The sequence below is a fragment of the Belonocnema kinseyi genome, chromosome 4 (assembly GCF_010883055.1).
Source record: "Belonocnema kinseyi isolate 2016_QV_RU_SX_M_011 chromosome 4, B_treatae_v1, whole genome shotgun sequence".
In the NCBI taxonomy this organism is placed as follows: domain Eukaryota; kingdom Metazoa; phylum Arthropoda; class Insecta; order Hymenoptera; family Cynipidae; genus Belonocnema; species Belonocnema kinseyi.
The window spans coordinates 102,827,135-102,851,771 of NC_046660.1; the positions used below are offsets into that span (position 1 = coordinate 102,827,135).

General features: G+C 29.9%; 1 protein-coding gene across 3 annotated transcripts; it reads right to left on the reverse strand.

Moving 5' to 3' along the window:
* Positions 1 to 4,520: 4,520 nt before the first annotated feature.
* Positions 4,521 to 22,906, reverse strand: LOC117171875. Of its 3 annotated transcripts, XM_033359514.1 has the most exons (4): positions 22,687 to 22,906; positions 18,403 to 18,450; positions 5,588 to 6,484; positions 4,521 to 4,871 (listed from the first exon to the last, which is right to left on the reverse strand). In XM_033359514.1, exons 1-3 carry the CDS (start codon positions 22,712 to 22,714, stop codon positions 5,604 to 5,606), a joined length of 957 nt encoding a protein of 318 aa, XP_033215405.1. In that variant the 5' UTR covers positions 22,715 to 22,906; the 3' UTR covers positions 4,521 to 4,871; positions 5,588 to 5,603. The 3 variants fall into 3 exon arrangements, with proteins under 3 accessions (XP_033215405.1, XP_033215406.1, XP_033215404.1); XM_033359515.1 differs by having other exon boundaries at positions 4,521 to 6,484; positions 18,403 to 18,447; XM_033359513.1 differs by having other exon boundaries at positions 4,521 to 6,484.
* Positions 22,907 to 24,637: the final 1,731 nt, after the last annotated feature.

A 24,637-nucleotide genomic window follows, 5' to 3' on the forward strand; every position in this document is an offset into this window, starting at 1 on the left:
AACTAACTCATTATCGACAGCTCTGCTTTTGTTTGTTCACGCCTGAGTACTCGCCTGAGTGACAACTGCAGAACCCACGCAGCTCCTGACACACCTACTTGCGGCGCTGCGTCAATTTTCGGAAGGGCTATAGAAGGGAGGGCTATTACAGAGTTTCACTCGAGGAAAATCGATGATTAAACCTTTCTGGGGGTAGTGTTTGGCCCATGAGGGTATTTTAAGCAACCGTTTTATAGTAAAAATATTTCAAGCTTACTGGGTGTTACCGAAAAAATTTTAGAAAATTTTACCAAGAAGAATATTTTTGTAGGGTTTCCTCTCGAATTAAAGAAACGGTTTTAATTCGATACAATAAGTTATTATAATATGAATACCTTTTTCAAATGTTTAAAATGAAAAAATAGCGTCCTCTTAATTCTCTGTCGTGACGAGATAAATTTGTTCACAATTTAATATTTTAGCTAGAAACTTTTTTTTATTGGAAGCATTTCCACGTTGTCATATCCGTTTAAGTAATTTTAGGATGATAACTATGATTTGCTGCAGTATGCTCTCAAACAGACTTCCTTGCTTAGTTTCAAGTTTTACTACTTTGCTCTAGATTCGTTCTTCAGCATCGTGTCAGGTTCATAAGTTATAGACTAAGTTTTGCAGTGAAGGATAATAATTTATTTGCATCTTCCAACGACAAGCTGTCTACATTTTGTCGTTGGTTTCCATCTATGATATAAATATCTTCAAGGCATTATAAATAATTACACTTACTTCTTTCTTATTCGAAAGTCGATTTAGTGTTGCATAACACAGTTTTGTTGGTAACATAATTCATTGTTATCAATTATCATTAATCATAAAATTTTGCTAGCTGTCTCAGATGTCTGAAATATGTTTTAATTTATATAGAAAACGATAATACAGGCCGATAAGATTTGAACCAGAAACCAAAATATACATTTCCGAAGGTATGCTGAATCCGATTCTGAGGTCCAAATTTCTCAATTGGCTCTGGTTTCCGAGATATCCTAACCTAAAAATTAAAAAACAGCGATTTTTGCCCTAAACAGAGGTAAACTCACAAACATAACAATTTCAAAATGTGATATCTCAGCAAAAGCAAAAGATATTTTAGCAAACTCAACGGAATTCGGAAGGGCGAGACTTATACTTTAAAATGGCGTTTATTGTTTTTTGAGTGGATGAAAAAATTCGATGATACATAGCCTCAAATATAGGGAAAAAATTGATTCTTTTACACATTTAGGTTAGAATATCTCGGAAACCAGAGGCAGTTTAAAAATTTGGACCTCAAATTCGGATTCAGCGTGTCAAAAGCCTTCGGAAAAGTATATTCTGGTTTCTACATCAGAGGGCCGACCTGATTTTGTCGGCCTGTGTAATTTAAGGAACATAAAACTTGGAATTGAGAAAAAATAGTCAGCGAAAAATCACCTCGCTCAAAAAGAAATGATCATTATTGATCAAAATCCTTTAAGGACATGTAATACTTAGAAAATTGTCGATTTTACCAGTTTTAGCTTCCCCCGGCTTTTTTTCTAGAATAATAAATATTTTGTGTTAAAAATTTTGGAAATGATAGCGAACATGCTAACGGACGTCCTCACGCACTTTTTTTATAGGTTAATTTAAAAAAGTTTTAATTTAACAAAATGTGATTAATTTGCAAAGCGCTTAGGAAATAGTATAGATTTTTTCAGTGTTAGATTCCCCCGGCTTTTTTCCGAGGATAAGAAATATTTTGCCTTTAAAATTTGGGAAATGATTGCGAACATGCTAATGGACGTCCCCACACACTTTGTTTGTGTTATTTTATCAAAAAGTTTTTGATATTGTTACCAACGTGCGTGTATATTTCGAGGTTATGTGTGGTACAATTCACCCGAGCATTACTTCCAAACTACACAATATTTTGGCCGAAAACTTAGGACTTACAAATTAACATAGTAACTAATCTCCCGGAACTAACCTTGTTTGTAGACAATCAAAAAAGTTTATTTCATATATAATTTTCAGATTATCGGAAAGGCAGATGCGAAAAACGACGTAACCTTAAAATAATGTATATGCATAAAATTTTTATTTAGCACAATAATTTTTTTTGTTATTATCCCACAAAAAAGAGTCCGGGGACGTCTGTTATGATATTTTATAGCATCTCCGAATTCAGTTTTTAAAAATGGTCATTTTTGTGGAAAAAGCCGGGGAAACTGTAAGTATCACATGCCCTTAAAGAAATTTCTTTGGTTTCATGAATTACAAAAATAAGAGTTAGTAAAATTCACGAAAAGGGCTTTTTCATGCGTTTTGTACGGGGAACTTTTTATGGGGGAGTTTTGTTATTTCTATCTTACAAACTTACTGCGCTTAAATATTTAATTTTATGGACTTGGCAAATATTTTTCTTATGTATTTTTATTAATAGAAACTGTTAGAATACCGGAGAAATTTCTCTTGAATTTTTAAAGGCCAACTTTTGTGAATATCCGTAAGTTTCAATTAGGTATTCCAAAAAGAAAAGTATTTCATACAAAACCAAAACCTTTCTTTGAAACATATTATTTAGGAAATAAAATTGTGAAAACAAAATAATGTTTAATTATGACAATATTGAGCAAATTCTCAATCCTAAGACGTCCCCCTCCCCATATTTTCGTTTAAACATATTATATTTGTGAATTAATTCAATAACACGCGTTCAGCAAACGATTTCTGTTAATGAATTAAACAAATTATAATCGATCAACTAGAAAAGGACTAAAGTGTTACAGGGTTAAATACAGTAATTCATACGTACTTTTTTCCACTACTTTAACTACTTTTTTTAAAATTCAATTATTTTGGTTTAAGATTTATAATTTTAGTCGGAAACTCTTTTTTGTTTCAATTAATTTTTTAAGCTGAAAGTTGAACTATTTAGCTGAAAATTCAACAGGTTTGTTATAAATGAACAATTTAGTATAAAATTTAACAATATGAGGGAAAATAAAATTTCGATTTGTTAAAAATTCGTCTTTTTGGTAAAGTATTACTCATACTGGTTGAAAATGTACGTACATATTTGATTAAAAATTCTTCTTTTCTGGTAGAAACTTAGTCCTGCTGGTTTAAAATTCAATTATTTGGTTAAAAATGTATGTACATATTTTATTAAAAATTCTTTTCCAGCAGAAAATGAGAATTCATCTTTTTGGGTAGAAAATTAATTTTCTTGGTTGAAAATTCATCTTTCTGGCTCGAAAATTGTGTCATTAGTGTAATTCCGTTTGAAATAGTAGCAATATAGTTTCATTGCTTGAAAAAAGTAAAATAGTGTAAATTGTATGGTGAGTACGTGACCTGCACGAACACTAAATTTCATTAAAATTAAGCGCTGGCGAATTAAACGCTTTAGAAGGATCAAAATATGTTTTTGTTCGACCCTTTAATAATGGATGATTAATTTCATCTTACATCGGTGGGAGCCAACGAAAATTCTTCAACACTTTCGTGTCAAGGTCACCCGTAGTTAAGGTCAAGGTTAAATTAGGCACGACTCATGTAAACCCGACTCCAGATCAAAATAATTATTAGTTGATGAGAAATTGTAGCTGGCTAAACAAAATTTTAATAGCAATATCTCAAGAACGGCCAATCGAAGTCAATTTTTTCTAAATTCAGTAAAATGCAACTTTTCAACGATCAGTTGAAATCGATCGGTTCAAAGTACGGCAGAAAAATTTGAATAAGTCTGTCAACGGTTGACACAGGACGCACCAATGATCAGTGCGCAGGGCAGTTTCGTCAGCTCGCATGCGCGAAGCCATTCAAAGTTCCTTGTCGCGTTCGACACTTTGCAAAATATTTATCAATTTTATGAGTTGCAATGCAATTTTTTTTTAATTGAAGTCAAACTCGCTACAGAGTATTTTAGTCTTTAAACTGATTGATTTCGATTGGCATTTCAAAATTTATATTTGAATAATTTTTTAGTTTAAAGACTATCAAAATGAAGCTGGTAACTCATTCTATTCGTCATGTTTCACTGAATAAAGAAAAACTGTCTACGATTGACCGTTCTCGAGATATTGGACAAATTAAAAACGGAGCTACTTTGAAATAAATAATGATTTAGACTTCATATTTGGCGTATATATTAGTGTCAACTGTTGCACAATTTACGAATAACTCACGTCGATACGAATTATGATATCGTGATGAAAATTCAGGGAATGAAATAAAAGGCACAAATGCCTCAAATTTTAAACTCCATATCTCAATTCATATAGACGTAAGTTGCTGCGAATACATGTCGGATAAGTCGAAGTCTGATACGTATTCCATGGTTTTAAAGGAATGCAAAAGTTGGGAAATATTATAATAAAAGAGGAAAATTTGGAATTAATAAAAGCAAAAATGACTCACGATATTTATAAAAATCATTTTAAAAATATATATATGAATACACCATACAATAAATATAGGTCATATTTACTTTTAATTGTCAATACATACAGTCCAACTTTCATTTACAACATTTTATTATAAAATTTTCGAGCATGTACATATCATTGCAGAAAAGTAAATGTATTCAGTATCAAAAAATTATGCAAATGAAACATGCAAGCGTGCACATTAAAAATCGAATAAATCACACTTATTAAACATATGAATACTCGGGGAAATTAATAAGGAAAAAAAATAGATTTTTGAATTTACACACACATATAATATACTGGCCTAATGTAGTAACACTTGGAGATGATTTTTTAAGTAATATATTTTGAATTGCGATGTATAAAGAATATTTTGAGGATGATTGTGAAGAAGGACATAGCAATGCAAGCTCAACTTCTAAAAACAAATCGTGGTGTTACCTTAAACGAAAAGAAAATTCAGTTCGATAATTACGTGTATAATGGAAAAAATTGAGAAAAAATGAAATATAAATGGATATGAAGTCATTGAATGAATCACAAACTAAAAAAAACTGTATGTCTTAATTAGATTCAAGAATTATTGTGTCGAAATGAAAATCAGTTTATCTGTTCATAGATAATTTTAAGTTAATTTCAGAAAGTACCGAAAAATTTCACTCTTGAACCTTTTCTTCCAAAAATATTTTGAACTTTTCGTTCATGTGAAAGAGAACTTCTAATTGCCAAAAGCATAGGGGCGAATACCTCCAATTAAAGAAAAAAATGTGTCGTGAAAAAATGTTTAAACAAACATTTATAAGAATCTCTAGAGCTGCTTGAAAAGCTTTAATCAACGCGCAGTTTATGAATATCAGTGTAACCCTGTTTAAATTTGGCTGACGATAATATGATAATAACAGAATGTTCGTATATTAGGCTGATAGTCCGATGCTCCCGCTCCTAATAATAACTATATTACAACATTTACAGGGGATTTTCGACTTATTCTCTACCTTCGTAACTTTCAATTATATTTCAACATTTTATAAAAATTTACAGCTTTTGATTGAGGGATAAATTCTACGAACGCGTTTCAAAAAACAGGTTGAATGTATAGAATCAACGGTTTCCAAAAAGAGTAGAAAAATATCTTAATCAAATAATCATAGTCATACCAATCCGCAGGCGTTGCTATAAATTGAGGCCTAGATTCTGAGCAGCTGCCATCATATTAATTTTCTGAAGTTCCAATTTCTTCTCCTTCATCCTCAGGATCTTCTTCTGAACTTCCAATTCACTCTGCCTCATTGCGAGATCTTCCTGGTGTCTCCTTTCGTTGTTTCTCTCAGCTAAAGCAAAGTTTTTTGTCATTTCATCGACAAAGTTGGCGAGAAATGTTTTTATAATTCCACTTTGATCAGCCAAGTTTTCCGTTCTTTTGCTATATGCATTATTCGATTCGGGATGAGAATTATTATTGCCAATCGAAGACTGGGTAGAGGTACCGTTATTGGCAATGTTTCCATTCTGTGTAAGTTGTGGCATCATCATTGCTGCGATCTTAGCAGAACCGCTTGGAGGAGGAAAATCGCTTTCGTCTAAATACATGTGTTGCTTCTGCTCATCGAATATTTCGTCTAGCGCCCTTCTGTGTTCCCAGTGTCCGTAGTGTCTCATTCTACCAGGCTTCTTTAATTTCTCACGAAATACCAGATTCTTGTACTTGCGTTCAAGGACACGCCATTTATTTTCACATTTTTGAGCACTAAAGTAAAAGCCGTATTTCTGCATCTCGAAGGAAATCATCTCGAACATTTCGCGTAGGCTTCTCATTTTTGTCGTTTGACCTACATGGGCTTTGTATTTTTTATACTGAGCTATGAGGCAACTTGTAGCCTTGGTGGTCCAGAGATTTAGGGCTCCTATATCGGTAGTAGATGGAATTCTAGTAGCCGTATTGTCGAATCCCACAAATCCATTTTCGGAAACTTCTTCCTCGTAAACCTTTGGCTCGATTTTGATGTAAGTTTCACTGTCAAGATCAGGGCAAAAGCGAGTTTCACTGTCAAGATCTGGACAAACAAAAATCGAATGTTATGTAAGTTAACGAAGTCGGGCCTCACAGTCGCTATGGCATAAAAATAGGAAAAATTAGCGTACTTCTTAGTTTGGGGGAAACAAAAATGAGACTAAGTACGTAAAAAGAAGCATGAGTTAGATACCCAAATCTTAAAAACAAATTCCCGATCATTTCCCGGTTTTCAGATATTTTTTCGAGTCCAGTGGCCCCGGCGGACGATTTTCACTGCAACGATCGTAACACAAACCAATAAAATAATTATCTTTATGTTCATTATCAAGACATCCTATGATTCCTAAAATAATTCAAAATTTTTATTTTGTATTTGAAAAAAATTAAAATAAACTACCGCTACTTAATATGTAGTTTAAAAAATTTTCTTCTCTTAAATAAGTTGAATATTTTCTTTTTTGAAAGAAAATTAAGCTAACCCATTAATCTGATTTGAGAACAAACAATTCCACTTTTAATTTTAATTTAATTTTATACTTTTCAATGTGCTTCAGATATCCCAATTAAGGAAGGAGCAAAAAACGCTTCTCTCACTTTTGTGATATATTGCACAGTTTATGAAAAAAAATTGAAATTTATATTTTCAGGAAAAAATACCTCTCGGCCACAAAAATACGTTAGCCCGTCTAAAAATTCAAGGATGTCTTTCTTATAGAAGGCCAAATTTAAGAAAGAATTGGCAAAAATATATTCTTTTTGTTGTTGTAAAAATAGATTTTTTCAATTAAATCGCCGCTACTTTCTTAATATTAATCGTTTCTCAAGTTTACCGACATTATGTAATTGACCAAAATCGTTCATCTCTGCGCACATGTGACAGTTTACACTATTTTTGCAATAGCATTTTAAAGAATTGCCGAAATAACTTCATCCTCGGCTTATTTTATTGAAAATCTCGGTAGATTTCGACGTACTTATGAACAAATATATTTGAAAAGGCGAATTAATAAAATTAGCAAATTTTGAATGGTAGAAAGGGATGTGTCTACGTTAGGGTGTCCCGAAAATAGGTGTCATTTTGAATTTTGCAAACGCTACCCTTCAAACTTCTTCCATTTATTCCAAAATTAATGCCATACATTTTATTGTAATTTTCAACAAATATTTAGAGGTATCGCTAGATGTTTAGATCTGAAAATGAATTTTCTTAGTTTTCGATTTAAAAAATATATTTTCACTCCTAAAAAGTATTCACTATTTATTGAGGACAGAAAAAACGCTTAAATTTCGAAATACATAACAAAAAAAAACCCATTTTTTACAGCTTAAAGATTCCTATAGTACTTTAAGATGTATTTTTACCTATTATTTTATAACAAACCTTATTTTCAGAAATTAAAAATAAAGTGCAATCGATAAGCAAACCTTATAAGAATACAGAATTGCACCGAAATCGACACTAATCAAGTATCTCATATTTTTTGCGGGTAAACGATCGGCCAAAATATATTTAAAATTGCCATTGGGAACGATTACACTGTGATGTGTCATCTGGTACAAAATATCAGAACTAGAAAGAATATTTTAATTTTTGCACAAGTGTTTTTAACATTTTAAAAATTTTTAAGTAATTATTGCATAGCAAAAATAAGTCTTTATCGAAAGTAAGAGTGTTTAAGATAGAATTTAAATTTTATAATGTAAAAAAAATTCATTTTTTTTACAAAAATGCGTCTTAAAAACACTATTATTTCTATATTATTTGCTGCAAATGTCAAAACATTGTAAGATCAAATCAACACATTTCGAAGAAAACATAAACTAAAAATAGATTTTTATTAATTTTTACATTAAATATTTACCATCCAAAAAATCTAACCTAAAACTTAGGTTGAAATTCGCACTTGAATCCGAGTGGTCTGTTATTCATATTCATTGAATAATCTGGATCAAATTGTTTGCGGGCACATTGTTTAAATTTTAAAAAGATGTAAACATTAAAGAGTACTGGTCTACATGGACCAGTAATATACAATTCAATCAGAAAGCAGCTTTAAAATTCTATCTGCTTTTTCTAGGTTCGATTTTTGGCACTATTAACTGTACACAATAAAAAATTTGTACTTTTTTTGTTTCGAAATTAAATATTTTTTCATTCATCGAGTAAAAATATTTGTTATTTATTCCTTATGAAGAATATTCTCTTTTTTTCAAAAAATTATGTGTATATTATTAAAAAAAACAAAGTTTAAGGGGACACTTTACGCCTTAAATAAAAAATACTTTCTAGGGATGAACATATTTTTAGCAATATTTTTGTTTAATTAATAAACAAAAACTTTTCTTTTTTTACCTAAAATAACCTAGTGGAAACTCTAAATCATTACTAGCTGATAGTAAATATCATCAAAGCTTTTTTCCACGATAAACACTCCATTTCAATTATAATTATTTTAAATAATTTCAAATTTTGTATTAAGTTTGAATTTTTCAAAACCTCTAAATATCCCTTTAATTGACTCAATTTTTTACATTTAGATCAGAGAAGGTTCTCAGTTTTTGTCAAATGTCCACATTATGAGACCCCCTGAATCCGAAAAGGTCAAGTTCGTTAGCCAGCCATTTTGGATGAAAATTCAAAAATTAAGCGTATTTTTGAAATTTTTTAGACCAGAGTTATAGCATTTACAAGATTCCAAAAAACACACGATAATGAAAAATTTAAGCCAAATAACGCACAATATGAAAAAAGTCAAGAGAAGAGAATGTTGCTTTTTGAATTACCTACGAGACTATCATAACACTAACCAGCTAATACTCTCGGTTAAAACTGTCCCACCCCCATCTCGCCCCGACCACTCATTAATCGAAGTTTCGTGAGTCACTGAGGTTAGGGATATAATTTATAAGTTAAAAAAAGTAAGACTGATGTGTAGTAAAATTTTATTTAAAGAATGCACATTTTTTAAACGATCCAATGAAACTACGTCTATTTTAATATCAATGCATGTTCTGAATTTCAATAATACACATTTATGCAAATGATATGCAATTTGAGGGACAAATTCGAGTGCGAAGCACCAGATACGTGATGAGAATGTGTTGGTTAAAGCCGAAGGGGCTTCAACAAAAGAGAATTCACAATCACCAAATTACTGTTGTCGATGCTTTGACCTTTATTTTTTTTTAAATCTGTGTGTGGGGAATATTCAAAGCCGAGAGCGGAGCACGAGGTACATGCATTATCGAGCGCCAAGTGCGAGAACCAACAGTTGCGCGTCCTAGGCACGCTCAAACTTGCACAAATTAAAATGCTTTAAATACAAAAATTAAAATTGCAACATTCAAAGTTTTTTTTAGATATGAATATTTAATTTATAATTACTGATTTTAAATGAAGTCAGATATTTCTAAATATTAAGTAATTGTTATTATTATTATTACACCATTAAGCCATTTCCCTTTCGGGGTAGGCGTGACTCACTCGATAGGGGAAAGAAGTAGTGTATGGAAGGGATAGAGAATTTTCATATTGATCCAGAATTCTCATGTTATTTATGTAAATAACACGTTCGTTCCGCAACAATGCTCCGACCCAGGTTGCTGATCAATCTCTATAGCAATTACTCCAAGCGAAGATCCTCACGAAGTCGTTATGTAAGGTTCCCAACTTGGGTCCATAAGTGGCCAAGGTCTTTTGTTTCAGGCGTCATTCACTCTACTGACACTCTTTTTATTAACTATTTGCCGCCCTACTTTCTTGCCCTGGCATAATTCTCTAGCTTCTTTTATGTCCATGCATTTTTTCATGCAGGCTCTCGTGTTTCTGTGACTTCTTCTGTCTTTTCTAACTAGGGTATCATTCACACATTCTAACCAATCTTTCCGCGGTCTACTCCTGGGCACGCTGCCATTTACTTTACCTTGATACACGTGTTTCGTTAGTCGTTTATTTGGCATTCTTTCAACATGTCTGCAGAATCTTAACAGATTTCTTTCCTATGTGTCTACTAGCGTCTCTTCTGCACCACATTCTTTTAGAATTATCTCGTTACTTACTTTGTCCATCAGAGTTTTCCCGTATATTATGCGCATGAATCTCATGTCAATTGCGTTAATTTTACTCTTATCTTTTTCTGATAAGTCCATGCCTCGCTACCGTATAGTACAGTCGGTACAAACACAGAATTATATATTGCCATTTTAGCTTTATTTGATATATTTTTACTTCTGATAAGGGGACCTGCTCTACCAATGACCTTCTTACCTTCGTTTTTGCGTATATCTAATTCCTCATCTATCTTCCCGTCCATGGTAAATAAGCTACCATGGTATACGAACTTATCAACTTGTTCAATTCTCTCATAATTTAATAAAATATTGCATAGTGTTTGCTCACTCTTTTCTTCGAACACCATAGTTTTTGTTTTATTTGCGTTAATTTTGAGGCCCATGCTCTTCATGCTTGCATTTAGTTTATTCAACATTCTTTGTAAGTCTTCTATAGACTCTGCCATAACAACCTTATCATCTGCGAACGCTAACCCACGTACCCTTACTGTCTCGAGATCCACACCCTCTTCGCCGAAGAGAGGCACTCTTAAACACTTGTCCATAAATAATGTAAATAACCATGAAGACATAACGCATACTTGTCTAACTCCTTGAATAATATCGAAACAGTCACTCAATTTCCCATTCACTCTTACACTCACTTTGCTACCTGTATATATTGTTTTAATAGCTTGTAGGAGCCATCCACTGACTCCATACTCTTTCAGGACTTCCCAAAGTTCACATCTATCTACCTTGTCAAAAGCTTTTTCTTGGTCAACAAATGCAGAGAAAACTTTTGTTCCTACTCTCAAACTTTTTCCGGTTATTTGCCTTAATCTAAATATTTGATCCGTACATGACCTTCCTGGCATAAACCCACTTTGGACTTCCCCAATATTTGCTTGTGTTATTTTCATTACCCTATGAATAAGTATTTTTGAGTATATTTTACTTACGGTACTTAATAAGCTAATCCCTCTGTAATTATTGTAGACGCTTTTATCTTCCTTTCTCTTGTTAATTGGTACGATAATCGCTTTTTTCCAATCACCTGGGACGTCTCCCATCTCGAAACAAAAATTTATCAATTCGCACAGTCTATGTGGTGTGCACCCGCCACCGTGTTTAAGCATTTCAGCGTTAATACCGTCTACCCCGACAGCCTTACCGTTTTTCAAGTTCTTAATTATATCCCTAACCTCAGCGACACAGACTTTCTCAATTTATTATTTTCCTTAAATGCTTAAATGCTTTAAAAAAGGGATATTTTAGTCTGAAATAATATTTTAAATTTAATAAAAGCCTTTAATTATGAATATATTATTTTGAAGTTTTTAAAAAATTGAAAACAGGTTATAAACTTTTTAAATCTCAAAACACAGTTAAATTTCGAAAATCATTAATTAATTTATATTCACAGTAGATCAAGGAAAATTTTTTATCAAAAATCTTCGATTTGAAACGCATATAATTTCTAATTCTTTAAGTCTAAAATTGCATTTAAAAAGCTTTAAATTAAATTGTACGCCTCAAAATTAAAATATAAAATGGAACATTTTTAATATGAAAGATTTTGGAATTGCGCATTCTAAATTGAATTACATACATCATAATTGAAAAAGATAACAATTTACCTAATTATTTAAAACCTGATTGAAATCAAAGTTGGATATTTTGTGTGTACAAATTTGTAAAACTCCCAGTCAAATATAAATTCACTTTCATTTTCCGGTTTCATAAAATGCCCGGTCATAATTCGGTCTAGCGGTTATCCTGATCTCTGTCAAATTCTTAAAAATCTGATTAAGGGCATGTGATACTTAGAAAATTGTCGATTTTACCACAGTTTTAGGTCCCGCGGCTTTTTTTCTAGAATAATAAATATTTTGTCATAAAAATTTGGGAAATGATGGCGAACATGCTAACGGACGTCCCCACCCTTTTTCTTCAGGTTAATTAAAAAAAGTTTTAATTTAGCAAAATGTGATTAATTTGCATAGCGCTTAGGAAATGGTATCGATTTTTTCAGTGTTAGATTACCCCGGCTTTTTTCCTGGGATAAGAAATATTTTGCCTTCAAAATCTGGGAAATGATAGCCAACGTGCTAACGGACGTCCCCGCACTGTTTTTTGTGTTTTTTTTTTATCAACATTTTTTTGATATTGCTAACAACGTGCGTGTATATTTCGAGGTTATGAGTGCTACAATTCACCCAAGCGTTGCTTCCAAACTACACAATATTTTTGGCCGAAAACTTTGGACTTACAAATAAACATAGTAACTAATCTCCCGGAACTAACCTTGTTTGCAGCCAATCAAAAAAAGTTTATTTCATAAATAATTTCCAGATTATCGGAAAAGCAGAGATGAAAAACGACGTAACCTCCAAATAATGCATATGCATAAAATTTTTATTTAGCACAACAAATCTTTTGTGTTATTATCCCTCAAAAAAGAGTCTGGGGATGTCCGTTATGATATTTTATAGCATCTCCGAATTCGCTTCAGGTCGCTTTTAGTTTACAAATTTTTATTTATTTACAAATCTTCAGAAGAAAAATCTGTTCAAGTTCGATTTGAACAGCTTTCAAAATAATGAGTTTAATTGTTAACTTTTCAATCATGATACCATTCACTTTACACAGCGTTCTTTGAAAATATTTAAATTAAAAAATTTTCCATTTTAGATTTTTATTTTCACGCTCAAATTTTTAATTTAAAGAATTTCAAAATGTAGACTTGAACAATTAAAAATGAAAATTGTTTAAAGTGTAAAATTTTTGATAAAAAACATTACTGTACTTAAAAATCAGTACTTTGATAAATTTTCATTTTCGAGCACAAACATTTTCACGTTCATTATGACATAATGAAACCAAAATGGCAAACACAAAAAAATTTTGAAGGCGAAACTACAACAGAAATGTTTCACACGACGCTAATTGTTTATGGTTTGACGCGTCCCGAGATTGTACGAAGGATATAAAAGGTATCCCCAAAACGGCTTATATAGCGGGAATGCAGTGTATTTTTGTATTTTTATGATGCGCGATGGACCCTCTATATAAGGAAGCAAATATATTGGATAATCATAATGAGGAAGAGTAAAGAACTCATCAAAATACAGAATATAAAAGAAATATAGAATATTGAAATTACAATATTCTGTTCAAAATATAAATTGTGTAATATTTTTAATATATATGTCATCGTTTATACTCGATATCCGTCAAAACTAGTTTTAACCAGTTAAAACGCGAAAATACTTGGGGCATTTGTCAAAACAAAACGCGGAGTAACCAAAAGCTTTTGCGAAAACCAAAAGAAATTTTAAATTCCATCTGATTTCGTGTTGTATAAAAATTATCAGTTAAAATTAGATTCACTCGATTGTGCTTTTGAAAGAACTAGTTTTACTTGCACTATTCAGTGAAAACTCGAAATACTGAATTTGGAGTGAATCGTTATAGAAGAGTAATTGGTCACAGCTTAAACCATTTCCCTGCTCGCCCTTAAAAAAAAGCAAGTGCTAGCGACGGGTCACGAAAGAGTGATAGGTCACAATCTCTAACCACACTGAATACTACAGGTAAAACTAGTTCATTCAGGAGCACAATTCGGTGAATCTATGTTTTTTAACTGATATTTTCAGTTAAAACATAAATTAAGAATTTAACCGAATTCGGGTTGCAATGGTACCATATAATAAATAATATTACGAGATATATTAGTTACTCTATTTCAAAAAATCTATATTATCAGAAGATTTTTTATCACCGAACTGTTCAAAAAATTCGAATGGAAAAATATCTGATTATTTACAATTAGATTAGAAAAAACTTCAAATGAAAATATTCTAAGCTCTTTATCTTTAAAATTATTAGCATTTGCTGTACACGGAAAATAGTTAAATAAAGAATTTTTTTGTTAAACTGTCATACTCGTTGGTTTACATACTAGCAGTTTTTCGTTTTTCTGTTAGACAGCCACTCAGAGTGACAAAATGATTTCTCTTGACGTACATGGAATTTCCTCTCAAATTTAAGGTTGAGAGAATTTTCATTTGTCTAAACAGGTATCTTTTGGTACCAAAAAAATTTCGTAGCCCGAATAACTTCATCTAATCTTGCATCCAAACAATTCTGTTGGTGTAAAGAATATACTCACGCCATTCAAAACAAAACAGGAAAGCCGACGATCCTTTTGTTTCAAGACAACTGTTTATCTGACACGAGTGTCAGATTTGTCCTGCTATTTAACATAGGAAAAATATACATTTACTTTGAAAGCAACTAAATTTCGATTTTATAAAACTCCCGCTAGACTCTATTATTATAAGCAAGATTTGTATGAGCTTGAAAAATAAATAACATCTGAGAAAGACAATTTATAAATTTAGGACAATATTCTGCAGTAGGTGTTTTGCACAAATGCAATATATAATTTAAGGGCATTCGATATTAATGTGACCAATTACATGTTATTATAGAATCGCTAGTTAGGCTTCAAAAAAATATTCCAGACTATTTTCCGCTTTCTACGAATAAAAAATTACATTTTTCCTAGTTATATTTTGAGTATATATAATAATAATTAATCAGATCATTATTATTATATTTGAAACAGGAGAGATTGGGTAATACATTGTATTTTAAACAAAATATGTATTATGGAACTTTCAACCCAGATCAAATTTTGAATAAAAAAGTTTTTAACAAGAGTGTAGAATTTCGAACCAAAAAGTTGAATTTTCAGTATCAAAAGATGAATTTTGGGCCAAAAATATAATAGTAGACTTTCCAATTTAAAAGGATTAACTTTCAACCGTTAAAGATGACTTTTTTACCAAATGATTAATTTTCAATCCAACAGAACGGATTTTTATCCAAAAAGCAGAATGTTTAACAAAAAACCTGAAATTTCAATTTAAAATATGACATTTAAAAAGAGTTAAATTTTCAAAAAAATAATTAAGCTTTCCAACAGATAGTAGAATTTTTAACGAAGAGATGAATTCTGAACCCAAAATATTGTAGTAAGCATTTCAAATCAAAACAATTAACTTCCAACCAAAAAAATACCTCTTTTTAAAAAAGTAGTTAACTTTTTAACAAAATAAATAAATTTTAAACCAAATAGCAGAATCTTTAACCAAAAATGATGAATTTTGGCCTAAAAATATGATACATTATGTTTAAATAAAAAAAAAAGAACTTTCAACACTTAAAGACGAATTTTTAACAACAAAAAAGCATTTTTCTTCTAAAAGATGATTTTTCAATCCAAAAGAACCAATTAAAAAAATACTCGAATTTTCGACCAAAATAGATGAATTATGAACCAAAAAAATATTTGAGCAGACTTTTCAATTAAGGCGAATTGACTTTTAGGAATAAAGAGTTGAATTTTTTATTAGGTTCATCTAATTCAGTTATCATTTAGGCAAAAATACGAGAAAAAGTCTAATTTTACTGCAAACCAGGGAAAAAGAGGAATTTTTAAAAAATGAGAAAAGAGAGGATTAGGGAAAAGAGTGCAAAGTCTGTGATTTATTAAGTGTGTTATTTCAGAATATAAATTGTGACGATCTACAAGAAAAGTGCCCATTTTGTCGATAAAAGTGTCGAAGATATTCCCGTTTTTGAATATGTAATATTTTCAGCAATTTCCTGGTGCTTAAACTTATAAATGGTTCAAAATATATCAGGGCACGTCTATCTAGTTACATTTTAGTTTTCATTTTGTTTAAATCATGCAATTTTATTCAGTCCATTTCAGCCAGGGGACTGAAATCCTGCTCTCAGTTATATTCCAAATTCAGAATTAATAAAATTACACTATTTAAGAAAAATAAAATCTCTAATGGGCCAGAAAGACGTACATTTATGCATATATGTTTGAATCATAACAAATTTTCAAGAAAATATGTTAATTTTTTTAATTATAAAACCGTCTAATATAATAAACATGTAGTAATTGGTCACGTGGCAGCATGTCTAATCTCACTGCAGCAGTTGTTATTTTTAGTTAAAAAAAAATAACTTTCAGCATGTTATTAGTTTAATTCTACATACTTGTTTTGCACGCTGATTAAAAATGTTGCCAAATTCCTTCAATCACTAAAAATAATTATAAATTTAGAACGGAATAGAGAATTAAAATGACTAAAATCCGATTTTTTTCGGTGATTGCTGAAATTGTAGCTCTTGGCACGAAGAATTGCGACAAACAATACAATTTTCTACGTTATATTCTTTTTTCTTTATAACAGTGATTAAAAATAAGAAAAATATGAGGAAATTTGGTTTCTAGTCCCCTATGCCGGAAGCTTTTACTCAGTCTGAATTTCCTCGGGGACGGCTTAAATTAAAGCTCTTGGCATGTAAAATAGTAATGAAAAATTTAATTCGCTACGTTATATCCTTCTTTTTTTATAACAGTGGTGCAAAAATAAGAATTAAGGAAATTTGATTTTTCAGACCCCTATACTGAAAGTTTTTTTTTTGGTCTATTTCCCCCGGGGATGGCTCAAATTGAACCACTTCGCACGTGGAATTGTAATAAAGAATAAAATTTGATATGTTATATACTTCTTTTATTATATCAGTGATTAAATGATAAGAAAAATTAGATTTTCATGGTTTGGAATTACTTTCGAATCTTGTAGCCTATTTTATTTTCCTACTGACTATTTTCGTTTAAGACGTTTTGTCGATGATATGACATATTTTTTTATCTACTAGGCCAAAACCAAAATGAAAACCGTTTTGGTTTTGGAGTAGTAGATCAAAAACTATCATTCGATCGACTAAAAAGTTAATTACTATTTTAATTTTTGTAAATAAAACAGGTCGCCATGACCTGTTTGCCATAAATGAGATTAATGTTTTTGATCAAAATTATGATAACAATACTAAATACCAAAGTTTACCAAACGTAACGCCTTTCCTATGATAAGGTAAAAAAATGTAATCAGAAATTTAAAATCACTTGAACCAGAACAATTGCGCTGAATTCAAGGGATATAAATATAGTGTTCTTGTTAAATTTTAAAACTTCAAAATTTATGTGCTGTGACATGAGCTATTAATTTAATAATCGAATTTTATTGAAACTTAAAGTGAAAAAATAAGACGATAAAATAATTTTAATACAATGTTTGACACAATATGGCGTTATGCCTTAACATTGCTATTTCTTTGTATAAACGTGTCTCGTGCTACCGTTACCTTTCAAAACTTGCAATGCATGTTAATAAAACATTTTTAATTTTAAAAAAATTATTTCATTATGTTCTTTAATCGATTAAACTTTTGTTTGTCCTAATTTCTCTGAGAAAAATAAATTTAGGCCCAAATTATTATTTTTTTAATGTGGCTAAAACTTAAAAAGAACAGTTTTTACTTTTGAATTTTATCTACTTTTATCAAATTAATTTTAAATATCTGTAGCATAATTTCTTTAATGAACACTGAAGAAGCAATGAAAATCTGTTTCAGGTTTAAAATAATTTTAAATATTATGTATATCGTTATGAATTTTGTAATATTAACACTTGGAATGATTCACAAGTACCGTCAAAACTATGCGTAATACAAAGCTGTTCATACGTGCAATTTTTTTTCAATTTTCAATTTCGATTTCAATTTTTTTTCTATTTGTTATGATGCGTGTCTATGGGAACATTCAGGCCTATTCTTTCACAAATTTTTGCTCATTTAGGTTACCTTTTTAACTTTAGTATTAGAAGTCTGTAAAGAAGATGTGGTAATTTTCTGTAAACCTAAGATTTGCATACGAAAAAAGGTTTACAATAAATTTAAAGATACGAATAATACTTTCTATTTTAGCATCTTTTAACTACATATTAAGGTTATGCTCATACTCATGTAAAGTCCTACCTGGAATGCCTTTGAAAACCTGTTTGCGCCGTCCCTGACGAGATCCTTCTGGACAAAAAAAAAATTTGTATTAGAATTTTTTTAAAAAAGCACGTCATTTTATTTAACGTCCTAAATCTATTATAAAAGTGACAAGGTATTTTAAAATACCTTGCAATTCCGCCTTACGAAAAAAATATTATATCAAATTCAGTATAGGCCTATAATGCTTTTCCTCTAATGAATTTCTTATAATTTTTTCGTGATTCTAGAAAAATCATTACGGAAAATCATTATAAGAAAATCAGGTTATAATAAGTATATAAAAATTTAACATCATTTTAAAGATTTTCAAACATATTTTAACTAATTTTGGGAAAATTCATCCGTTTTCAAAGAATTTTAGAGGATTTTTACGTTTTTCAAGGATATCAAGGGATTAAAAAGATTTCCCGGTTCCCAAACATTTTTCGTGGTCAATAAAAGTTAAAAAATTTAAGTCTATTCTAAATATTTTTCCACTTGAAATAATGAACAACAAATTAAATCATTTAAAGTGGAACTCTTGGATTTTAAACGTTTAAAATTGAAGTTTAAAAGTTTTTGAATTAAAAAAGGTTGTATTTAAAATGCCCACACAAATAGTTTTCAATTGAATAAACTTAAATGAAATTCGGATAAACTGCCAAGTTTATAATTTTTAGCTTTTATTTATTATAAAGTTCCAAGATTCAGACTTCGAAAGATATAAATACACGTTAACATTTTCAATACTCTAAATGAAAGAATCAATCAATAAACTTAAAATATTTTTGAAATTATATTATTTTAGGTAAATTCAAGCAAGAAACATTCAAATTTAGAAATTTCAATTTTTTTAACTTCACGGTTCTTAAATTAGAATTTACATTATTATGATTCTAAATAGTTTAATCATCCTTGAGAAGCTTTAAAACTTGATTTCAAAATCTTGAGAAATCTAAAAGGGTTTTGTTTACATTTTTCCAAATTTAAAATTATTTTAAATATTTTTCAGAACTTCTAAATATCTTTTGAAATGAATTGAATTTAACAGAATATTTAAAAAGATTTTCAAAATTGATAAAAAATAATCTGGAAGATTTTAAGGATTTTTTTCTTATATTTGCATTATTTTCTAAAAATTGTAGGAAAAAATCGATATATTTTAAAATATGCGTAGAAGTTCTGAAAACAATTTCACAAACTTCGTTTAAATACTTGACATGATTTCCAGTTTCAATTGAATTTTGAATCTTTAGAACTTCTGAATATCTCTTAAAATTACTCAAATTTTTTCTACAAATAATAAGTGTTCAATTGTTAATTATACATGAAAATTCAACAATTTAACTTACAAATCAAACATTTTTTAAATAGAACAATTGAAATTGTAACGTTAAAGTATAAAAGTTCTTAGAAATTCTAACGATTTAAAGCTCTCTATGTCAAACAATTCAGCTACAAATTGTTTACATCTAAATATTTCGTTACAATTTACTCGCCCTGCATGAACAGTCAAGTATTGCTAACAAAAAATGAATAATTTAAAATGAAACAATATTTGAAATTTAATAAAAGCCTCTAATTACGAATATATAATTATAAAGTTATTTTTAAGTAGAAAATAGTTTATAAAGTTATAATCGCACGTTTATATTTTTCTAAGGGAAGACTTTCGAATTTAAACAGTCGCTATCTGAAAAACTTTCAATTTGAACTAATTTATATTCGTTTTTTTCAGATCAGTTATTATTTATATTTTAATATTTAAAAGACAGATCCATTTAAAAATAATTGATTCATTTATGTTTACAGTTGATGAAATAAAACTGTTTTTTATCACAAAATTTTAACTTCAAACGCTTTTAATTTTTAATTGTTTAATTCTTTAAGACTGCATTTTAAGATTTGGTCAATTAAAGATTTAAGCTTAAAAATTAAAACCCAAAATGGAAAATTTGTAAGTTTTTCAAAAATTTTCAAAACTCCAGGTCAAGACATAGATTCACTGTCATTTCAAGAGATACAAAAAATATCAATATTTTCAAAGAATTTCCAAACATTTCAAGGAATTTGTAGAGAACTCTGGAAAAATAAATTAAATTTTATTGAATTAAGGGATTTTTTACGCTTCCACATATTTTAAGCAAAGTTACGGCATTTAAAGGAATTTCCAGGCTTTCTAATGTTTTTAATAGAGAACTGTAATGCATAAGTTTGATTTAAATTATATTTTAGGGCTCTAATATCATTTTAATGGATTTGTAGATTTGTATATTCTTTACGATTCCACAGGTTTTAATCGATTTTAAGGTATTTGAAGGAATTTCTCGAGATTTCAAGGATTTTATTAAATATCCAAGGATCTCTAAAAACTCAAAGGTTTCTAGAGATTTTAACTTTTTGTGTAAGAAACTTTAATACATCATTTTGATTTAATTTATATTCATAGAATTTTAAATGATCTATATTTCTATACACACACACACACACACACACAAACCCAAGTGCGTATTTTTAATTAAAACCGCAAAGTGAACCATTTTTAATTTAAGAGTATGAAATTACGACAGGTTTTAATAAACTAAAGAACTGAAAATACTTTACCAGCATGGATTTAAATTTAAAATTGTACAGTTTCAAGTATTTAAATTTGAAAATAAAAAAGTCTGCAACTTTTTTTATTTAACATGTTTACCTATTTATGTTTGCACTCGAAATAAACTTGAACTATTCCATTCAACATTGTTCAATTATATCAAAATTAAACTTTCTACTTTTTAATTTTAAAATCTTGAATTTGAAGGTCTTTAATTTAAAATTGTCAAATAGTTTTTAAAAACGGAAAATTGTACAATACAGAATACTTTCATTCAAAATACTTTGAAAGACAATTAATTTGGTAGTATCTAATTTATAAAGTGTAGGACTATACAATTTTAAACAATTCAATCAGAAATGTTCAAATCTAAAAATTTTTAAGGTGCAAATAATAATTAATATTTAAACAAGCTGCATTGTTTAACGTAGAAAGGAATTAGAAATAAAGATACTTAAAAATGTAAGCTTCAAAATTTAGTGATACTTAATTAATATTATAATTTTTATAACAATTTTATGCGATATCAAGTGACACTTTAATAGTTAATACAGGTTCACCGAAATACAAGAAAAAATATTTTTGGAATTCCTACAAGATACTTATTTTTATAAATTTTGATGGAGAAAATATGTTAACTATCCTATCCCAGGGATTAAGTTTTGGGTGGCCACTCTGTACGACAAATTTAAGTTTAAACTAATAAATACAGGATAATTATTCGAACATTCTGTGACAATTTTTACTGAATACAAAGTTTTATAGTTTATGTTTTAAGATAAAAAGATATATACAAAGCTGTGGTATGATTCAGTTATTTAAGTTTGAAAATAATTAATTTACTATTTTATTGGAGTGTTGATGTAACTGTGAAATCGCCTGCAAGCATTTCAAACGTAAAACTAACGACATAAAGGTTAACCAAATAGGTTAGGAACAGTATGGTGCAAGTAATACTTGACGTTTACAAATAAATTTGATTCTGAAATAAATGAGTACGCCCATTCTATATTCAAATAAAAACAAAGTGTCAGAATGAAACCAATCTATGCTATCTAAGAAACTTTGGAAACAATTTTAAAAATAATGACAGGAATCATTTGGAAATTTCAAAATAGCTTGGGTAACCTAACCTCCAACACGAAGTAGGTTACACACTGCAAATATATAATGCGAACTAATTAATTTAACCAAGAAAGCGTTCATTTTGTTATTACATTTATCCTACTTTCATTAAATTCTAACAATATTAGAAGGTTGAGAAAAAATTAGCTAGAATTGACACGACTATTAAAAGTAAACATGACCCTTTTACGGACGTCCCGATACTTAAATCCACAACAAAATTTCATAAAATTTCAAAAATTTAAGTTATTTATTACATAAATTAATTAAACAAGTCTGAACCATTTGAACAAGTCAAAATAAGGAATCCACAGCTGTGCGCATAATCGTTTCATCGTGTCGTTGAAACATGTTGCACGCACGTGTGAGTGGTTGTGTATCCCGCCAAATGTATCTTTATAATATATATTGACACACTCTACGAAAACTTAGGAAATAAAAAATATAGTGTGCAAATTATGCCAAATTCACAGACAGCGAAAAGAAGCCAAGCTGAAGATTGGTGGAGAGTCACAAAAGCGAAGCTGATTTTTCGCTTACAAAGGTTATAATTCTCTTACCTATCAAAGTGAGGATATTCGCAGCCATTTCAGACGCACCAGGATTTATTAATTGGTGTCCTCACCGAAAGTGTTCTTCGCGTATACCAATCCTGGATATAACACGATTGCCCGCTATCACAAGCCGAAGAAACCGTATTCCAGCCCGGCTTTGCAAGGAACTGGTACTGGTCCTGTACACGTCTGTACGCGTCGAAAACGAACCGCAACGGACCGCCACCATCTTAATATAAGTATTGCTGCCAACATTGCGAAAACAAACAAATCACAAAATATATAAAAACGTTTGATTTTGTTTTTTCTTTTCGAGCTTAAAATGATTATTATTGAAACATTACCATCTATTGAGGATTTTAGGATTTGAAGCTATTACAATATACATTAAAATTTATTCATAATAAAGAATTAATTTGAAATACCAACGTTTTTTTCCCCCGGAAATACAAATGCGGAAACAAAAGAATTCGTTGGTTATTTAATTTCTTGCGTGCGCAACATATTTAGAAAATTAAATTCGTTCGAAGGAATAAGACGAAGTTATATTATATTTATAATTATATTGCAGCATTGAGGAATGGTTTAAATATTCAAAGCAATAAAAAATGTTATTACCAGTAATACTGGTGCCGTAGAGGGAAGCTGGTTCTTGGTCGTATGTCGTATAGCAGACGAAAATGTATAGAAAATGACGGTATTTCGGCGGGAGTTTTGAAACGATTGCTTATAAGTACAGAGCAGCCCCCTGTCTCGACCATTCCTGTGTATGCGGTAGTAGTGCTCTTACGTTCCGGAGGGGGGATGTCGGTCAAACCAATCCAACAGATGGTGCCACAAAAAGTAGGTCTGACTTTTGCATTGAATTGCATTAAGAAAAAACAAAAATAATTAAAAACTTGATGCTGTTTGAAAATAAACATAAAAAATATGAAAAAATAAGAGTAACTATTACTTATTATATAAAAAAAGAAAAAGTCATGTAAATATGTACTTTAACATGAATAAAAATTTAATTTTGAGATACATTTTGAAAGCAGTTCGAACTTTATATTTCTATGATTTATTTTGCTGATATTATTGATTTTATTATTTGTTAAAGCAACAAAAATTATTTATGGTTAAAATTATGAATGTAACTGATAAAAAAATTAATAATATTTAAGACCTTAAGGGCATGTGATACTAACAGTTTCCCCGGCTTTTTTTCCACAAAATGAAAATTTTTAGAAACTGAATTCGGAGATGCTATAAAATATCATAACAGACGTCCCCGGACTCTTTTTGAGGAATAATAACAAAAAAAATATATTGTGCTAAATAAAAATTGTATGCATAGAGGAGAGTACCTAAATAGGAGATACCAGCTCTGTTTGGCGTGATTGTCGGAATTCTATGGACTGAATAAAAAAGTAATATAGGTCATTTTAAAGGAAATTTAGTTTGCCATAAGAACCTCAAATAAAAAATTTTATTAAAATTTTTTTATGCTGAAAATACAAAAAAAGTGCCTTTTCCAAACTCGTCAAACTATTCTCATAATATGAGATACCCCAGGAAATAGCTAATAAAATTCAAAATGAAGTATTATTTTTAATGAAAAACTTTATACTATGTTTCCGAAATATAAATTTACTACTATTTAGATATATTTAGTTTTTGCAGTAGTCACAAACACTTTTTTAACCAATTTCCCCCGCGCAGCCATGGTGTTATAAGAACCACAGGTATCTCATATTATGAGAACCATATCGTGCAACTGCGTACCTACCATGCCTGACCTGTACAATGAAAAACTCCAACACTACAGATAAATTTCCTACTTAGTTATTCAATGCCCATCACTCCAGACAAACTTTACTGCTAAATACATATTTAATGAATAATAAATAGGGCTTAAAGAATTCCCTTCCAAGAACTCGACCACCATCGATTTCACAAAAAGTTCGCCTATAAT